Source organism: Oryzias melastigma, linkage group LG8 (genome assembly GCF_002922805.2).
Source record: "Oryzias melastigma strain HK-1 linkage group LG8, ASM292280v2, whole genome shotgun sequence".
NCBI classification, from domain to species: Eukaryota; Metazoa; Chordata; class Actinopteri; order Beloniformes; family Adrianichthyidae; genus Oryzias; species Oryzias melastigma.
The window spans coordinates 22,927,354-22,946,693 of NC_050519.1; the positions used below are offsets into that span (position 1 = coordinate 22,927,354).

General features: G+C 41.4%; 2 protein-coding genes across 3 annotated transcripts in view; one reads left to right on the top strand and one right to left on the bottom strand.

The window, feature by feature from the left end:
* Window positions 1-563: 563 nt before the first annotated feature.
* cbx1a (chromobox homolog 1a (HP1 beta homolog Drosophila)) lies at window positions 564-8,298 on the top strand. The gene is made up of 5 exons (XM_024272320.2): window positions 564-798; window positions 4,612-4,858; window positions 5,048-5,219; window positions 5,330-5,424; window positions 6,743-8,298. The coding sequence occupies exons 2-5, from the start codon at window positions 4,665-4,667 to the stop codon at window positions 6,891-6,893; spliced, it is 612 nt and encodes a 203-aa protein (XP_024128088.1). The 5' UTR covers window positions 564-798; window positions 4,612-4,664; the 3' UTR covers window positions 6,894-8,298.
* Window positions 8,299-11,731: 3,433 nt separating this feature from the next.
* Window positions 11,732-19,340, bottom strand: part of nfe2l1a (nuclear factor, erythroid 2-like 1a) — a 12,093-nt gene continuing 4,484 nt past the window's right edge. Inside the window, exons 3-7 of one of the 2 annotated variants that reach the window (XM_024271423.2) lie at window positions 18,705-18,848; window positions 15,774-15,878; window positions 15,620-15,689; window positions 13,183-13,719; window positions 11,732-13,082 (exon numbers count right to left, since the gene is read on the bottom strand). In XM_024271423.2, coding sequence (XP_024127191.1) covers window positions 12,259-13,082; window positions 13,183-13,719; window positions 15,620-15,689; window positions 15,774-15,878; window positions 18,705-18,848 — 1,680 coding nt within the window. In that variant the 3' untranslated portion in view covers window positions 11,732-12,258. Of the gene's footprint in view, window positions 13,083-13,182; window positions 13,720-15,619; window positions 15,879-18,704; window positions 18,849-19,340 lie in introns of both variants that reach the window. The other variant, XM_036213378.1, reaches the window with a different exon arrangement.

Here is a 19,340-nt window from a genome sequence, read left to right on the forward strand (position 1 = left end):
TTTTCTGTCTGTTGATTTTATTGTGCCTTGCTTTTATGTGTACAATTTTTATTATTTTAATGCCCTTTTACTATAAAGTGTCCTTGGGTGGTTTGAAAGGGGCTTCAAACATTAAAAGATTAAATTAATCTGCATGTGTTCGTTTGCTTGTAGCAGTTGGATGGCTCAGCTGATTGCATGGACTGGTGCATGAGAAACCAGGGTTTGTTTCCCAGAGATGTGATGAGCTGAACCCAGCGTGGGCCCCTAGAGAAGGCCCTTCCCGCTACTGCCTAAACCAGGGATAGACAAGTCCTCGAAGGCCGCTGTGTCTGCATGATTTCCACGTTATCATCACTAGCATCTTCAGCGGCCAAATTCAGTAATGCTATTTATCTAGTTCATAATTATGTTGAAAAGTTACAGTTTAAAGTTTTAAAAATGTAGTTTTAGTGTTCAATAATTTTTATCCTGTTCAGCCCGGGACCTAAGGTGTGTTTTGGATTTTGGTCCCTTGTGCGATTGATTTCTAATCTACACCCCTGATTTAGTAGAAAATTCCTGGCCGGGTCGTTTGGATGTTGTGACGTAACATCCGGTGGTGCTGTTGGCGGGCAGAGCGGGGCTGGTTGTGCTTGCTAGCGCCGTGGCCGAGGCTTTTGTGTGACTCGTCTGCAGGGAAGAACTGCCGTGAAGCCCGCCGCTGAGCCTCCGGAGTCCTGCGTCCCGCTGCCTGCGCTCGGTCGGCCTCCCCAGCCTGCTGTTGTTCGTCGACAGACGCTCGGGCCTGCTGTTAGCGCGCCGAGTTTCTCCGTGGAGGTAAGGCTAATTTTTTTGAGGCAAATGCGCCATGTTGTCCTCTGGAATACGGCGGCGGCCCACATGGCTTTTCTGTGGTTAATCATAATCCCTGACATGCTTTATGGTCACAGAAACTTGGTTTGTTTGATTTACTTAACAGGGTTTGCATATTTTAACATGTTTTTAAGCTAGTTTAACGCTCGAGACCTGCAACTTGTGCCCCCGTGGGATGAGAATGACCACGCGCTGATTGTTGCTGTTCGGTAACTAATGTGCTGATGCAGCACGGAGAGGCGAATTTTAATGAGCACGCGCGTCTTAAGAAAGATATGCACGTGGTGTGCTTGTCGCGAATAAGTCACTCTGATGGAGATTCTGGAAACATGGAGGGCGGTTCTCCCCCTCCCCCGCCTGAGCTCCGGTCCAGAAGTTCTGGAGAACCAAAATGTCTGAGTTGCGGTGTTGTGGGTGATCTGCGCGGGAGAGACGGTGCATGCATTCATTTGTTATTGTGTTCGGAGCTGCTGTGCTCACGAGTGAACGTGCTTCAGACACGGACCCTCCCACCGCGAGCTCAAGAAGCTCACGTGGTCTTAACTTTTACTTAAATACCAACGTGTATACTGATTTTTTAGCAACTGTTTGAGCTAACAAACAAAGAAATGCCACACGAGAAAGCGTGCTTTTTATATTGAGTTAAACTTTTAACTAAAAAGTAGAAAAGGAAAACAACAAAGGCTGGCCGTCCATTCTAACGATGATCCGCACGGCAGAACACCGAAGGAGATGCTGCGTGTGCGCGCTCCCGCGGGGGCGGGTCGTCAGGTCTGTGATGCTACAACAGGGACATTGGTTAAAGATGATCCCCGTAGCTCAGGGGCGTCGAACTCAATCCCACAGGGGGTCAACATCCCAAACACACCTAAGGTCCCGGGCCAATCAGGATCAACATTTATTGAACACTCTAAAACTACATTTTTAAAACGTTAAAACAGATCTTTGAACCCAAACCACAAGTTACAATTCCAGTCGTCTTTTAGTTTTTCTCCACTGGCAAGGGGATAAGGGATGTGGAGGTGGTCCTGGAAAATTCAGATTTTTCTTAACTGTGGAAAACATTACTTTCGAAACAACACTGAACCGTCAACTAAACTAACATTTAGTATTTAAAAGAAAAAGTCAATGTGCCTTTTACACAATTTCAAGTGATGATACAGATAAATCTTGTTAAATATTTATTAATATGCATACTTTTTTCCCTTAAAGTTGTTGATAAATTGCTTTGAGAAAATCCAAATACTCTAATTTGTGGTTTTCAAGATTGAATTTTGTTCCCATATTTTCTTTTAATAAAATCTCCAAATGTGCATTTTCTTCATTGACCTATGACCTCTTACTGTTGCCTTACCTTTGACTGTTTTTAGACTGGCACAGTTATCAGCAATGACAAAAGAAACAATGTTAGAAAATAATACAACAGCAATTAATTTAGCTTTAAAATGTATGACATGAACATGCTGAAACTGTACTATTTTGACCCACTTCAGAAAGTCATTATTATTGTTGGGATAAAAAGGAATACTTTTATGTACTTATAGGGCTGGGAATCTCAGGGTAACTCACAATACGATGTGATTCACAATACATGGCCCACGATACCTTTGCAATAATCATCAATCTATGATGTATAACTATTTTTAAAACAAATATACACTGCCTGGCAAAAAAAAAAAGAAGTCGCCACCTGGATTTAACTAAGCAAATAGGTACGAGCCTCCTATTGGTTAATCACTGCATGGACGGTTATCTATCAGCTGGAAAAAAGGCTCCAGTTTGCCAGGGAGCATAAACATTGGATTCTTAAGCAGTAGACGAAGGTCATGTGGTCTGATGAGTCCAGATTTACCCTGTTTCAGAGTGATGGGCGCATCAGGGTAAGAAGAGAGGCAGGTGACGTGATAGACCCATCATGCCTAGTGCCTACTCTTGTGACATTGCAGAAGCTTATCGAAACAATGCCACAGCGAATGTGTGCCGTGATCAAAGCTAAAGGCGGTCCAATGAAAGTGTACGACCCTTTTTTTTGGCCAGACAGTGTATATTTTTATTTTCTTCAAAAACTTGTTTTACTTTTAAAACACAATATGTTTAACGCCCTTTCCAACATTAAAATACAATCAACAATTAATATGAATTTGTCTTTACAATAATATATATTTTAAGGAAGAAAAATAAACAACACTCCAAAATGTAGACTATATAAAATTACCTTCTCACTTGAAAGCACAAACAAATGTTTAAATAAAAATTCATAATGAGGCATTTTAATTAATTTTATATTTTGTCATGTAATTTATTATTAATGAGGTACAATATCAACGTTCAGCCTGTTGATCAGTGTTTATTGTTCATTATTCTACAGTACCTTTATCCATATTCACTTCACCCTCCTTTTATTAATGCTCCCTGCACTTTTCTTTGATAATCAACATTTCAGTCACATGCTCCACCTGTGTACCACTAGCATACACGCCCGTTGGATCACTAACACCACTAGACGTCTCACTTAGACGTTCAGACGCTGCGCACTTCTCTGCTAGTCTGATGTATTTTATTGCGGTTTTTGTACAGGTTACTGCCCCTACAATCCACGTTTTTGTTAGAAACAGCTCACTGTCTGCATCTACTTTAGAAAGATACAGACACAGCTAGGACCCCTTTGCTCCCGGGAGAGGAGCCCCTCCTCTGCAGGAAAGGGCCGTGTTTGCTGTGTTTGCAATGTAGCTGGATAAAAAAGTTAGGCTAAAAGCTTATTGGTCTGGTAAAAACTGATGATGGTTTGCGAACGGCATACTTACACTTCACTGTCATGCTCATGTGAAGCGCCCCTGGATGACTTTTTTGGTATTTTTTTAAGAAATCGATTCAGGGAGCGAGAGGGCCGTTAATTATTCGTGAGTTGAAATGTTGCAATAGTTCACCATACCAATATTTTGTCCCAGCTCTCTTTACTTACCTTTTAATCAAACAAGTATTCATTGAAATACTTGTAACCTTTGTCCAACTTTGATTGGGATTTAAAAAAAAACACAGATCCACAACTTGTTTTTATCTTCCTTTTGAATTTGGGAAGCTGCTCCAAAGGTTGCATTAAATTATTTTTTTCCCAGTAACCAGAAAGGATTTTACACACTCTGGGAAATAGTGCTGCAACAAACAATTACTTTAGTAGTTGACTTATCACCAATTATTTTTTTCAGATTAGTCGACTAATCAGGTCGTGCACACACTGGATGTAAAACACACATCTTAACCATCATTAGCTTTAAACTAACCAGATATATAACATTACCTGTGATAATGCTCGTGTGAATGCTGTAAGCTGAATTTGGTCACTGAAGATGCTGAAAATGATAGTTAAAAACGCTATAGCCAGTGGCTTAAATTGCTGAAGCTGATAACCAGCTAAAATATTAGCTAAATGCCAAATTAGCCTAAAAAACTGTACAAAGCCTAAATTAGCCAAAATAGCCAGCATGCAGCTGAAATATTGGCTAAACTCGTTAAAAGCCTTAAAAACCTTAATAAATGCCAAAATAGTCCAAAAAGCTAGCAGAATTCCAATGCAACTTTCAACTTTACTACACTCTGACTCCATATAATATAAAGTAACGACTTATCGACTATTTAATTAGTCGTCGACTATTTTAATAGTCGATTAGTCGACTCGTGGCAGCCCTACTGGGGAAGGAGCCGATCGTGTGACGTCACATAAAAAGGTTACCAGATTAGTTTTTTTATTGACCCAACTTCACCTTTGCATCTTCATAGAATCTTCTGAAGACAGCAAACTGGCAGCCGTATTAGCAAAGAAGGGCAAGAAGATGGAAGAAGAAGAGCAGCAGCAGACACCTGCAGCAGAGGCTCCAGTGGCTGAAGCGCCTGCAGCTGCGCCTGCAGCTCCTGCGGCACCAGCAGAGGAGGAGGAAGAGGAGGAGTATGTGGTGGAAAAGGTTCTGGACCGCCGGGTGGTGAAAGGAAAAGTAGAGTTTCTGCTGAAGTGGAAAGGTTTTTCTGAGTAAGTGTGCGATCTAAACCGTTTTGTGTCTCCTTTATGAAGTCATCTGTAAAGAGCAGAACATTTCCAGCATTACTGCTGTATTCTTTGGAATAAACAGATTCTGCAATAAAATCTTGGCTCAAATTTAAAAAAAATGTAATCATAAGAAAATGGAGTAAAACTTGTCTTAAATGATTTTATTTCCAGAGAGGATAACACATGGGAGCCAGAGGAGAACCTGGACTGTCCTGACCTTATTGCAGAGTACATGCAGAAACACAAAGAGAAGGAAGAGAAAAAGAAAGAAGGCAAAAGGAAAGCCACCAGCGAGGGCAGCGGAGACGCAGAGGAGCGGGGAAGCAAGAGGAAGAAGGAGGAGGTGAGGGAACAAGTTCACAGGGAACAAGACTCTTGTGTAGTTTGTGAAAAGATCTCAGAACTTAATCGTGCTTTCTTCAATAATGACACGATGCTCTTGAACCTTCTTAGGGGGAGAAAGCCAGAGGGTTTGGCCGAGGACTGCAGCCTGAGAGGATCATCGGGGCCACGGACTCGAGCGGAGAACTCATGTTCCTCATGAAATGGTGAGTTCTTCAGTCAAGCTTTCACAGTAAAACAGAGTGGTCATTAGCAGTATTCAAGTCTGTTACTTTCAGCTCTGTGCTTTTAAAGTCCCCATGGCAATTTTTTTATTTAAAAAACGTTCCCAGTAGGGTTTTTAATTATGGTTATGAAGTTTTTAACCAAAATTTCACAATCTAAATGTATTAAAAAACATTTTTCATGTTGATCTGAAGCTTCTGTTTCCCAAATCTCTCCAGAGGGGGCGTGGCTTTTTGAGCTGAGCAGCCCCGCCCTGATTCTGAACGACCACGAGCAAAAAGGTCCAAGCTGTGTCTGTATCTTTCTAAAGTAGACACAGACAGCGATCTGTTTAATGTAACATAACATGGATTTGTGAGGGCAGGAACAGCAGTAACCTGTCCAGACCGTCGGTGTTTATGCCAGCGGTACACATGTGGAGCACATGACTAAAGAGTTGAGTATCAAAGAAAAGTGCAGGAAATTTGAATAAAAGGAGGAAAAGTGAATATGGATACCAGTACTGTAAAAACAATCATCAATGTACAGGCTGAACATTAATATTATGCCTCAATAATAATAAATGATCTGATGTAAAATTTCGAATTAACTAAAATGCAGCATTAGGAATTTTTATTTCCACACTTTGTTCTTTGAAGTGAGAAGGCCAGTTTATAATTTCTGTATTTTAGTTTTTAACTGGAGCTTTGCTTATTTTTTACCTTAAAATGTATGTAATTATTGTAAAGACACATTAGTATTCATTGATAATGTAATTTAAATTTGTTGAAAAGGGCATTATATTAACATATTGTGTTTTAAATTGTGTAAAAAAAAAGGTTTTAAGAAAATAAAAATACACATTTGTTGTATATCGTAGATTACCACGGTAATGCGTTAATTATTACAATATTTGCAATATCGAGATACTGCCGGTATCGTGAGTTATGAGATCTGAATCGTATCGTGAGTTACCCTGAGATTCCCAACCCTATTCACCAAAGACTTTTAGCTAATTCTCCAATGTTTGACATGCTGTGACCAATACATTCAATCTATTGGTTTTACCGTTAGTATTGTATGAAACTCAGACAAACAATCAAGTGACGGCTGATTTGACCATGCAAATGTGAACAGCAGCTAGATGGAAACTATTGTGATAGAAAGCTCCAAGGTTCAGAGATCATCATTTAAAAAGACAATGACAATTTTCCCTTTTTTCTGTTTGCTGTTCACTGTATAGGTTTAATTTTAACATATATAATAAAGTAAATGAGTGTTGTGATGTTAGAAAACTGTTTTCTTTCAATCTTTTGCCAGGAAAAACTCTGATGAGGCCGACCTTGTTCCAGCAAAGGAAGCCAACGTGAAGTGTCCCCAGGTGGTGATCTCCTTCTACGAGGAGCGCCTCACATGGCACTCCTACCCCACAGAAGAGGAGGAGAAGAAAGAAGAGGACAAGAAAGACTAGATGAAAAATGAGGCGATGGAAGCGTGGAGGTGAAGTGCAGGAAATCAACACTCCAGTTACCCTTTGTTCATTCACGTGTGGGGAGAAACAGCCGACATTTGTTTAGTTTCCTGCACTGCTAGAAGCCCTCAAAAGATGTTCCCACCTGTATTGGTTCCTCTTCTGTTCTATGACAGCAGGTAGAACGTGCTGATTGGGAACTGGTGCCTTCTGTTGAATCCCCCTTCTGCATCAGAGGAGCTCTGAATGTTTGTCCCCCCTGAGCTGATGGGTTGGGGGGAGCTTTAACCTTTTGATGTCCAACCTGAAAGAGACAGGCTAGTGGGCATTTGAGAGTTAACGTGTTACAAACTTCCAGTCCTCCTCCAGGGTGAACGGGTGGGAACATCTTTTGGAAAACCCTTACAGCCCGCCCAGCAGCAGTTGAGCCCAGATTTACAAAGAACCTATTGGAGAGAGAGAGCTTGTTCATTGATCTCGTGTTATGTAACGAGCGTCTTCCCTCAATTACATTTGACTTGTTCCTCATTGGAGATGACTCGACGTACTGTGAACGTATCTGTATGTGAACCCGTTGGCCAATGTTTGACAGCTTCTGTTTAAACCAGCTGAGTCGTGCTCTGCTGCTAGCTGAGTTTTCTCCTCTGTAGCCGATCGTTCTCTCAGCTGAGGGGCTCGCCGCTCGTTTCCACGGTTTTGTTGAACTTCCTGGCTGCTGTTTGTCTCCTCACATGGACCGTTAGGGTTCAACTGACCACATTTTGCACGCAGAAGCCACCTTCTGGACAGGGGTACTGAACCGACCCGGTTTCTGTGATGAACATTTCCTCTGTGGTTCTCTCGTTTGCCAACGTTCTGTGTTCAGTGTGCCCCCGGCCGTGCATTTCTATGTATACTGTATCAAAGTTCACGTAGTGTTGGTGCATCTGGATGAGCTGCGTCCAATCTCGTCTCTGATTTGTTAGTTTAGGAAGGCTGTCTGTGCAGGTGTTACAACCGTGTTCACTTCCAGTCAGCGCCCCCTTGGGTTTAGTGCTCCTAACTTCCACTGCTTACAGAGTATTTCTGACATTTTTAGGGGTCTGGAATGACTACAGTTTAGCTAACTAAACGGCAGAGCTATTTTAATCAAGTATTTTAATTCAGACGTCATTACCCAGCAAAACCATTCATTCTTTTTAAACGTCCATCAGTGTTACGAGTCTAATGTCTTACGACCTGACTGACATCAGCGGCGGGAGGAGATTGGACGAGCTGTTCCAGGTCTGCTGCTTAGCAGTTTTTTTCTTCCTTTTTTCTACTGTATTTAGCCTTTTTAGCTTGTGTTCACCTGTTGCATGTTGATCTACTTTTTTCTCATTTGGACAATAAATGTTATGGGATTTTTAATTTTTCCTCCTAAAAACGTTTTCTTCTTTGTGTCTTTTATTACATATACCTGTGTTTCTCAAGCTGCAGGTTCATCTCAGGTCTATGAAAAAATCTTTTTGCTCGAAATAACTTTTTCTTGGAACACGTGTGTTTTTTCCTGATTACAGGTGTCTGAGTGAATTCTAGACATCGTTAACCCATTAACACCTGAGGTGTCTCTGGCGACGCTCAAACACAAAATCTTTATCAAACTGAAAAGCTGCTTGTCGTTCAGAATCTGCTGAAATTATGTTTATCCTGTTAACAATTGAAAAGTTACAGTAAATCAAAGAACGTAAACACAAGGTGTTTTTACAAAAGTGCTGCCACAAACTAGTTTTTAATAGTCGACTAATCACCAATTATTTTTTCCAATTAGTCGACTAATCGGGTCATGGTCAAACTGGATGTGAAACGCACATCTTAACCATAATTTAAACTAAAAATTATATATATAACATTACCTGTGATAATGCTAGTGTGAATGCTGTAAGCGGAATTTGGCAGCTGAAGATGCTGAAATTGATGACTAAAATTGCTAAAGCTTAATACCAGCTAAAATATTAGTTAAATGCCAAATTAGCCTAAAGAACAGATCAAAGCCTAAGTAAGCCATAACAGCTAGCATTTAGCTGAAATATTAGCTAAACTTCAAATTTGCTTAAAAAACTTCAATAATTCCAAAATAGTCCATAAATCTAGCAGAATGCCATGACTTTCAACTTGACTACACTCTGACTCCATATAATATAATCGACTATTAAATTAGTCGTTGACTTTCTCAATAGTCGATTAGTTGACTAATCGTGGCAGCCCTACTTTTAAAGCTCCATTGATAGAGTTCAACAGACAAAAAGTCACATTTATGTGAATAATATTAAGAACCCAGCAAGTCAATGAAATCTAGAATCCTGTTCTTCCAGCTGAACTGACACATGCAGTTAGAAATGACTTTGTTTCCCAGAACAACAAAAATCTCTGGTTATTTGAACACAAAAACTAAAGTTTGTAAATGGAAACAAAGCAAGTCAAAAAAAGCCCTGCTTTTATAGATGTTTTACAAACACACAATTTTAGTAATTTGCAAAGTTTCTGCCAAGAGGGAGATAGACCAAAACACATTTCATTTAAAGTTTTTTATTTATTTATCTTTTTTGTTTTAGTCATGCCCACACTGTTTGTTCCCTATTTCAAAGCTAGCCAGGATGTAGCAAATAGTGCAGTTTCTCAAATGACCACCGGGGGAGCAGTTATCCATTGCTTACCACGTTAACCCTTTAACAACTGAGGTGTCGTCAGTGATGCTTAAACACAAGATCTAACAATGTGTTACTTTTCAACCATTAACATGATAATTCCAGTAGATTATGAAGGAAAAAGTTGAGCCGCTTTTTCAGATCAACATGAAAAATGTCTTTTTAAGACATTTAGGTTGTGGGATTTTGGTTAAAAATTTAATCATAATTGAAACACTTCAGGAGCGTTATTTTTATTAAAAAACCTTTTTGTGTGTGTGTGTGTTGACCAATCACAAAATTTAACTGTAATATCTTGATTCAACCTGTAGGGGGCGGCACACAGACATTTTGAGTACAATTTCAATAATTAAACAAGTTTATTTTAATTTGTCGACAATTTATTAATGACCAACAGACAGCACTTTTAAAGTCCCATTTACAGAGGTCAACAGACAAAGAAAGTTGATTTAGGGTTTGGTTACCCTTTAAACACTGCTGATCTCATTCCTGAGTAAAAAACGTAAAAAATAAAAATGTGATTGGACGAACAGAACTTTAACCCTTGTATGGTGTTCAGGTCTGTGGGACACGTTTTCAGTTTACATCAATAGAAAAATGAAAATTATTTTTACAACCTGAAATTCTTTGGCTCATTTTCTGTGAAGAACATAAACCAAAACACATTTTCATTGACCACATACTGTACACCCCCCTACGCATTTATATTACACACAGGGTGTTCGGGTCCACTGGACCCAGGGATAATAAAGTGTGGACAGTATAGGTCCTGCGTACCTTCACTCTGTCTTTGTCTGTTCACGCACAAAGCTGCAACATTGTTGCATCCAACACCATCTGCTATTACTTTACCTCACATTTTACCCTTTGTTCTGCGGGAACCAAACTTTTATTTTTCTCATACCCTATCCCACCTGCACACTATAAGTAAGGCCTTTGCCAGTGTGGTAGCTTTTTACAAGTGATCAAGATGGCTAAAAGGTGATCTGCTGAGAGGGCCCTGCAGTTGATTGGGGAAAAGGGAGAAGCTCCTAAAGATCTCGAGGTTTCAGAATTTTAAGATATTGTTGAAAATTCAGAGCCTTTGAGGACCAAGATGAGGTTGAGCACCAATTAGAACCAAAACGAAGACGACCAGCCCATCAGCAGCACAGGTACGATACACAAGGATGGGAGAATCTGTGACCAGGAGCATCAAAAGCCAGAGATCATCATGATTACAATGCCACAACAGGAGAGGTGGACGACACGGACAGACTGGTGACTGCCTACAGCTGTAAAAGGAGGACCCTATTCTGGCTGCTGGTGATATTCTTTGACATGATGGCCATTTCGGTGTACAACACCTTTGTCATGTTGATGGCACTGAACACAGAGTGGAACAGGGGGAAGTTCCAGAGAAGACTCATCTTTCTTGAACTGGGAAAGGTCCTAGTTAGACCTCAAATCCTCAAAAGACAAGATGTTCCATGAACACCAGCCTCTGCAGTCATTGTGAGGAGAATTCAAGAGGAGAATGCTGGTGCCCCATCCACCCAACCTACAAAACCACCATCTGCTGAACCTGAAGTAAGTGTTTGACGCTGTTGGAGTATGTCATGTATGCTTTACAAAAAAGAGAGAGGGGATAGTAACATTTCTGATCTTCTCATTAATTTGGGTCAGGGATAGGCAACTCCAGGCCTCGAGTTCTGGCATGTTCTAATTGGTTGGACACACCTTAACCAGGTAATCAGTCATGAGTAGGACTTGGATATCTAATATCTGGATATATCATACAGACATAGCAGCCCTCGAGGCCTGGAGTTACCTATCCCTGGTCTAGGTTGTGGCCAGCAGAAACAAAAAGTGCCGTGAAGTCTGTGGATCCAAGTTGGGCAAAAAAAACGCTGTTTTGGTTAATTTAGGCTTTTTGGGGGGGTTCTTTTTTTGTTGTTTAGCTATTTTTTCAGCTACATGCTAGCTGTTTTGGCTAACCAATCTTTGTTTTTTAAAGTTTCTTTAGGCTAATTTGACATTTAGCTAATATTTTAGCTAGCCATCAGCTTCCGTGTTTTCAGCTGTCAGCACTAGCATCTTCAGTGGCCAAATTCAGCTTACAGCATTCACACTAGCACTATCACAGGTAATGTTATATATCTAGTTTTGGATTATCTTAAAAAGTTACTGTTTTAAAGTTTTAAAAATGTAGTTTTAGAGTGTTCAATAAATGTTTATCCTGTTCGGCCTGCGACCTGAAGTGTGTTTTGGATTTTGGCCCCCTGTGCGATTGAGTTTGACACTCCTGATTTACACCTAACACCCACTTTGATAAGTATCCCTGAAAACAAGTTCAGAACAGCACCAGTTTGTTCATCAGCGGAACGGGAGGCCAAGGCTTTCTCCTTGTTTAAAAACATCTCTAGCAGGAGTGATACAATGTAAACAAAACGAATGAAAATTTGAAACATTTCAGAGAAATGTTTGCATTTTTTTCTGCTCTAAACACACCAAACAATTCTGGTAAAACCAGACCAGACCAAAGTTCTGCCGTCCTCTGAGCACCTCGTCTGCCTCCTGCTGCTGCAGTTGTGTCCACTGGCAGTACTGTCCCGCCAGAAGCCAGCGCCACGTCGTGTTCTCTGTCTGACCCTCAGACCCAGCGGTTTAGCGTTGCAGCTTCTTGCACCTCGTGTCCTTTGCACACCCTCCACAGCTCCTCATTTCTTCTTGCGCTTCCGTTTCTGGCTGGTTTTCTCCTCTGTGGGCGTCCCCTCAGGTCCGAACAGCAGCGTGAACTCGCCCTGCTCCTCCCCCAGCTCTGAGAGGACTTCCTGATACAGAAGTCCCAGTCTGTGCTTCATCTGCTGCAAATTCCAAAGAGCTTCACGGTTCTCTCTGAGCAGAGCTGAACGACGGCCCCTCAAAGCCAAAATGTCTTCCTCCAGTCCCAGCAGAACGTCGTGCTTTCTTTTCCTGCAGTTCTGAGCAGCGATCTTATTCTTTCCACGCCGCCGGATGTCCTTGACGAGGGTCAGCTGCTCCTCGCTAAGTTGGTAATCACTCAGCATCTCGTTAAACTGGTCGACTGGCAGGTTAACAATGAGCTCGGTGGAGAACGGGACCTTCAGGGAGTGCGCTCGCCGCTCGCCATGGCTCCACAGCGGAGAAGAGGAGCGGCCGTGACGCCTGGCGTTGTCGCTTCTCGGAGCAGAGAAAGTCTTTCTGAGATGCGTCTGGTTATATGTGTGATCATGGCCAACGTGCTCCAGCCGGGAGGAGAAGCCATGAAACCGTTTGTGATCCTCACTGATGATCGGGAGAAGCTCACTGATCCCAGCTGAGCCTCCAACAGCTCCCTCCTCTTCCTCTGCTTCTGAGTCCAAGCTTCCCTCCTCATCCTCGGAGAACAAAGTCCTCTCAGAAGATGTGCAGGACATCAGGGTGCTTGATGAGGAGGAGGAGCCACTGAAAGCGCCTGAAGAAGCTGGACTGTGGCTACAGTCCAAGGACAGACCAGAATCTGAGTCCATCTCCTCAGCATCTAGGAGGAAACAAGTGGAGGTCATGACAGCTCTCTGAAGTCCAGAGCTTAGCCTCTGAGGGAGAAGCTTCTAACTCTGCACTCTCTTTTGTTTCATTACCTTCTGGGATTCCGGTTTGGTCGTCATCGTCTCCCACGTGAACATCCATCTCAGTTACTTCTCGAGAAAAACCTTCCTCCAGCTTGGCTGCCGGCTTGGAGCAAAATCCGTCCTCCAGATCTAAGTCCAACAAGTTCATGTCATCTAGGATGGTCGCATCTCCCAGGAGTTCCGTCAGCAGGCTCGGCAGATCGTCGTCCTCCTCCTGATCTGGCAGAACGCTGCGGGAAGACGGAGCCAGAAGTTCTCTGGACATCCTCCCATCTGAAGCTGGGGTGAAGCTGGGAGGTGTCGGGCCAGCGCCAGAGGCTTCAGGCTCTTCCTCACGAAGATGATGTTCTGGTAGTAGACTGAAGTTTAAGCTAGTCGAGATATCATTTAGACCCTCCAGGAAATCTTCTGTGAACAGGTCTGAGGAGTTTAAACGGAGAGGCAGAGAATCCAGACGGAAGTCTGCGGTCGCTTCTGAACCGTGATCGTCCAACTGAGCGCTGGGGGTCAGGGGAAGCAGGACCGGTTCTGGCCGGACCTGAGACCCTAAAGAACCGGAGAAGAAGAGAGAGGAAGCTTCTGGGATTAAAACATGAGGGAAGTCCTTCAACCAAACCCCAATCTGCCTCCAGTTTCAAAGCCATCAAGGAAATGCCACAAGTTGCAGTTCCTGAAAACAACCTCTGGAGGCAGAAAAGAGAAATTTTGTTTTTTTAATAAACTTTATGGTAAATGACAGTTTCAGTACAAGAAAGTGTGCAAAATAGCCATTAATATACATTGTACATCTAGAATAAAATAACATAAAATGCCAGGAATAGAAACAAACAAAAACAACACATAGAGAGTGAATAAAAGTCGGATCAAAAGAATGCAGAGTTGACATTTTAAATGATTTTATATTGAAAACAAATTTTAAGACATTTCAAAGCCTTTCGTTTTTTTGAAAAAAGGATTGATTCAATATATAGTTTGGCCTACATATTTAATTGTTATACATATTTTATCTTATTCTTTCATTTATTTTTCTTTATTCTTAAATTCTTTCATAAAAATTTATTCATTTAGAAGTGGTTTGAATGAAACACTGACCAGTGAGCACTTTTAAATTTGTTGTAAATGTGATAATGGCTATAATTGAAATAAGTCCATCCGTCTCCACCAGAAAAAAAGAAAACTTTGGAATTTTGTTAGAAAATTTGCATTTGTGGATATAAAATCTTGCAAGTAAAATAGTTAAATTGATTAAAAACTGAAACACCAAATTCTTGCGCTGGTGGAAGCCAAACAGTTTACATCTATCAAAGTAAAGAAATGAAGAAAACAAACTTGTAACTAAGGAAATCACAGAAGATTTGCCAAAAAGATTGCAAAAAGGGGCAAAATAGAGGAGTTACTGTTACTTTACAAAAGGTACATAATATGTTGGTGGTTGGGATGTAAAAGATGTTAGATACGTATCAAAAAATCAGTCGGGCAGTGGGAATAACAGCAGTATCAGTTAGGGATGTAAAAAATATCAAAAACTGATTGAACAAGTGCAGTATCGCTTGAAAACCACAGATATGAACAAGATTATGTTGGTTCAAGGGAACAGAATCAACCAAGATGTAAATAATCTTTTTCTGGCAAACTGCAGTTTCTCTGTGCTGTTTTTATACATTTTTTTAGTCTTTTTATGTTTATGCGATGCAAACAAAAAGACATCCAATCATAAGCCTGCTTCTTCCAGGTCAAGACTATGAGGCCAAATCGGTATTAGCTTAAACTGAACAAAAAAGCAGGTTGGAAACAGGAAAAAAGACATTGTAACTGAAAAAAATGAAAATGTGAAAAAAAATGTTTTGAAAATGTGAAAAAAACAAACTGAAAACTTGTAAAACAAAATCTTGAAAATTTGAAACAAATCTTGTAAAATAAAAAAGAAAACTTGGGGGAAAAAAAAGGTTTTAAAAATTTGGGGAAAAAATTGAAAACTTGAAATAAATCTTAAGAATTTGAAAAAAAGATTTTTTGAAAATTTGAAGAAAAAATGAAAACTTGAAATAAATCTTGAAATTATGGAAAAAGGGGATTTTTTTTATTTGAAGAAGAGAAATAAAAGCTTGAAATAAATCTTGAAAATCTAAAAAAAAAAATTGAAAACTTGATTAAAAAGAGCTAAAATGCAAAAATTACCAATGTAAAAAATATTGTATCCATTAGTAACAGCTGCTGATTTGAATTTTCAAGTTTTTTGTTTTGTTTTTTTTTTTTTGCTTTTCTGAATTTTCACTTTCAGTCCTCAGTTTACAGTTTCATTCTGATGTTTTTTGGGGGGGGGGGGATCAGCTGTTTCTGGACCTTTTTCCACACATTTGAGGTATTTTTGGCAGAGCTCTGCTCCTGCCTGGTCCTCATCTTACTGGTGTTTCTGTGTGAGGTCATGAAGGTCGGCGGTGCTCACCACCATGAGATGATCCGTGCTGGGTTGAGTTCACAGTAGAGTTCAGTGATGTTCTTCCTAAATCTGCGCCCTGCACAGAAGAGATGAACTCATCATTAAAGGTGTTAAAAGTTCTGCTGGGATCCCTGGTTCTGTCCGTCCTCCAGCCACTCACCTCCTCCTCCAGGAGGAACGACACATCCTGCCAGAGAAGCTCCAGGTCCTCAGCGGTGGGGGGGAGCTCTGATCTTCTGAGTCCTCCTGACTCCACACGTCCATCCTGAGGATCAGGAGGAATAGAGATATTCAGAACAGTCATGAGAACATACAGTTTCAACAACCTTCTAACTCGTGGACCAAAAAGACCAACAACACTTAGATGCATTTGGTCTGAGCAGAACAGCGTTTTGTTTCAAACTCGTGTTGGTGTGGAGTTTTGAAGATCTTCACTGCTGTGAATCTGAACCCTTTTAGACCCACAGTGAACAAAATAAGGATAAACATTTGAACCCTTTTATCAGAAAGACTGTCAAAACCCTTCTTCTCAGCACAGAGGTCAGAGGTTTCCTGATGATCAGGTTTCTGCACAGATCAGGAAGAATTCTGCTCAAACGATTTCTAATCATTTAGATTTGGTGGCTTTTGCTTAGCAACTCTGTGCCCTCTGCAGAGGTTTTCTAGAGGACTGAGGTCCAGACACTGTCTGACCCCTCCATGACCTTCATCTGCTTCTTCAGCCATTCCTTGGTTGTATTGGTTCTATGTTTTAGGTCGTGATCCTGTTGGAAGATCCATCCATGACTCGTTGGAGCCTCCTTGTGAAGGGAAGGAGGTTCTCACTCAGGATTTGACTCCTCCCACCCACACGGTGAAGCAGTCCTGTATAGAAAACCCATAATGCTTCCACCTCCATGCTTGACAGGGAGATGGTGTGAAGACGTGAAGTTGTGTGCAAATGTGGTTCTGTGTGTGTAGTAGGGATGTATCGATTCAGTCAAGCTACGATTCGATTCACAATTTTAAAGTTACGATTTTTCATGTTGTCAGATTTTTTTTCCCAACACAATAGTATTTTAAGGCCAAGTATGTTTTCTTTTTGTCCCTCACATCAAACTGTCCGTTTTCCTACTAACAGAAAGGATTCAACACAAATAAACAATTATACATGATACTGAAATGATCTCAGATTCTTTCATCCTCGCTTCATGTTGTGCTCCCTGTGACGGACCACTTCGTGCCCAGTCGGTGCAATCTTCCACAGCTGCTGAGCGAGCGCTGACTGTTCAACCCGGTTCAACATTTTTACACACAATGACCAATCAGGGACCTGGATTTAGAAGTGGATTTAGGAGGGGTGCGTGGATAACATCTTCTTCAATGCACAGAAGTACCAAACATGATCATGAAAAGACAAATGACTCATTGGTTTGTGTCCGGTCGGATTAATGTGACACCCAGACAGACATTAAAGGAACAGAGTCGTGGGGATCCAGCGTGTAGAGTGCGTTCTTGAACGCACCATAAGTGGTTGGTGTGTAAGCACCTTGAACCGGGTTGAACCTTCAGCGTGTGCTCAGTGCGTGTCCGATCTGACTCAAAAACGTGCATGGCAACGCGCCGCTCCGTGCGCGGAGGCCATGAATTCTGGTGTGCGCACGTTTGCATTGACATTTCATCAAAAGTGTCTGCTTAATTGCGCGCCGACGTGTAAGCACACACACACTTAAACACACAGACGCGCCTGCATGGAAAGTTGTCGAATCATTTTTTTATTTTTCTGCATCGATGAACATGTTGATGAATTTGAATTGTTTTTTACAGATCATTGCGTACTACGTAAAGATTTGTACACGTAGGAGATGTTTAGAATTGGTAGTTAGTTTTACGTTGCTGTAATTTTTAAGTTGTGCGTGTGCAATTTGTATTTTTTATTTGTAAGGTTTTGATATTTGAGTATACATGTGAATACACAACTGCAAGTACACACAGATATCCATAAAATGTATTGTTATTACACACACACACAAATCCAGTGAGTCTAGTTTGTCTCCGTACTTTCGTTTTTTTTCAGTCATTAACTCTTTCAGTTAAAAAAATGACAATAATTATTATTCCCAATTGATCATTCGTGGTGTTTCATTGAAGCTGTTATAAACCGCTGATGCTTTAATTGGGTTGATTGATGAACATTTATCAAAGCACCTTTATCAGTTTGTGGCATTTTTATTTTTTGTTGACTCAACGGTTCTGGACCTTCTTCAGATAATTTCACTGCTTTGGTTTAGCTCTGCAGCTTCTGCATCAAATCATTGCTTGAGTTAAACTTCCTCAGGTCAGGAAAGTCATTTCAACGTGTCACAAGTGAGGTTTTCTGGAAATGCCGTTTTCAGCTTCTCAGTGAAAGTGTTTGTGTTTACCTGCAGTCGCAGTAAACACACAGGTTGCAACACTCCGAGGAGTAAAGTGTGTCAGAGCACCAGAGCGCGGTGATCCAGTTTCAAAACAGCTCCGCCGGTCACACGGTGCTGCGGCATGCGTGACATTTAATACGTGAAGCGGTTTTGACAAACGGATGAAGCAACAGGCGTCTCTGGTTGTGACACACTCACACACCAAACAGTAACACAATTCTGAGCCTCAACATGTCCCAAACATCCAAACCCGAGAACTCTCCACACTGAGGAAGATGGGATCTGATCAGGAGACAGTTTAACATTCTTCACAAGGAATTTCAGTCAGTTTTTCACTTTCAGAACATCTTCACATTTTGTTGTCTATGAAAATGATGATTTTCAGGTATGAGGAAGTGATGAAAGACGGCAGACCTGATTGGTGTAGAAATCCACCTCCTCCCTTAAATATTACTGAGAGATTTCTATTTCTGTTGTACAAAAAGTAAAACTTAGACAATGGATAGATAGGTGTTCTAAAGGAGCTTCTCTGTTTGTGAGAACTCAAACTCAGTGAGGCTCTTCAGTAAATGCAGGGAAATCCTCAGATCCCTGTGGAAAAGTGGGAGGAGTTCCAGCTCCTCCTCTCCCCTGTTGATCATCACACAGCAGACATTTGTGTCAAACCCCAGTCATCTCAAAGCACACAAAGCAACCTGCAGTAGCTCCTCATCGTCCTCTTCCTCCCGGTCAGCCGCTCGAGGCTCCACAGGCAGGCCGCTCCACTCCCGCTGCCCCTGAGCCGGTCTCTGCAGAGGCTCCTGCTGCACCAGCCACGTCTGCAGCACCGCGTCAGGAAGCTGCAGATTCACAGGGCTTCAGTTCTAACACCCAACAGGAACTGCATTAAACAATATGCACCAACAGCTGTATCCACATGGACACAAGTAATCGGAATAAACGTCTGATCAGAGCAACAATCCGTAAACATGCCATTCAGAATATTCTGGCCAGATCAGAATCATTTGGATCCAAATTTCCTTCAAAATGAGATCGGCGGTTATACTGATTGCTGATCCGATCATGGTGCTTGTAAACAATCCATTCCGGTCGTGTCATTACAGCTCTGGATTCTACATCATGCATAGAGGGTGTGGCGCTCCTGACGAGACTTTTTAGCGTGAACAGGACCGATTGGCTGCTCTCTGAAAGCGAAGCGTTTCTCTGAGCAGCAGAAACCCTAGCTAATAGCCGAGTGGATTTGTGGACTCGAGAGCTTGCAATTAAATTTAAACATGACATTCTGCATTGCGAAATCAGGAAGTCATTGTTGATGGTTTAGAAGCATCAAA

Bases quoted from the DNA above. Each gene is read 5' to 3' on its own strand.
- cbx1a (XM_024272320.2), top strand. From the start codon at position 4,665: ATGGAAGAAGAAGAGCAGCAGCAGACACCTGCAGCAGAGGCTCCAGTG. The intron at 5,220-5,329 runs GTGAGGGAACAA...GAACCTTCTTAG, and splicing joins GCAAGAGGAAGAAGGAGGAG to GGGGAGAAAGCCAGAGGGTT. The intron at 5,425-6,742 runs GTGAGTTCTTCA...ATCTTTTGCCAG, and splicing joins CTCATGTTCCTCATGAAATG to GAAAAACTCTGATGAGGCCG.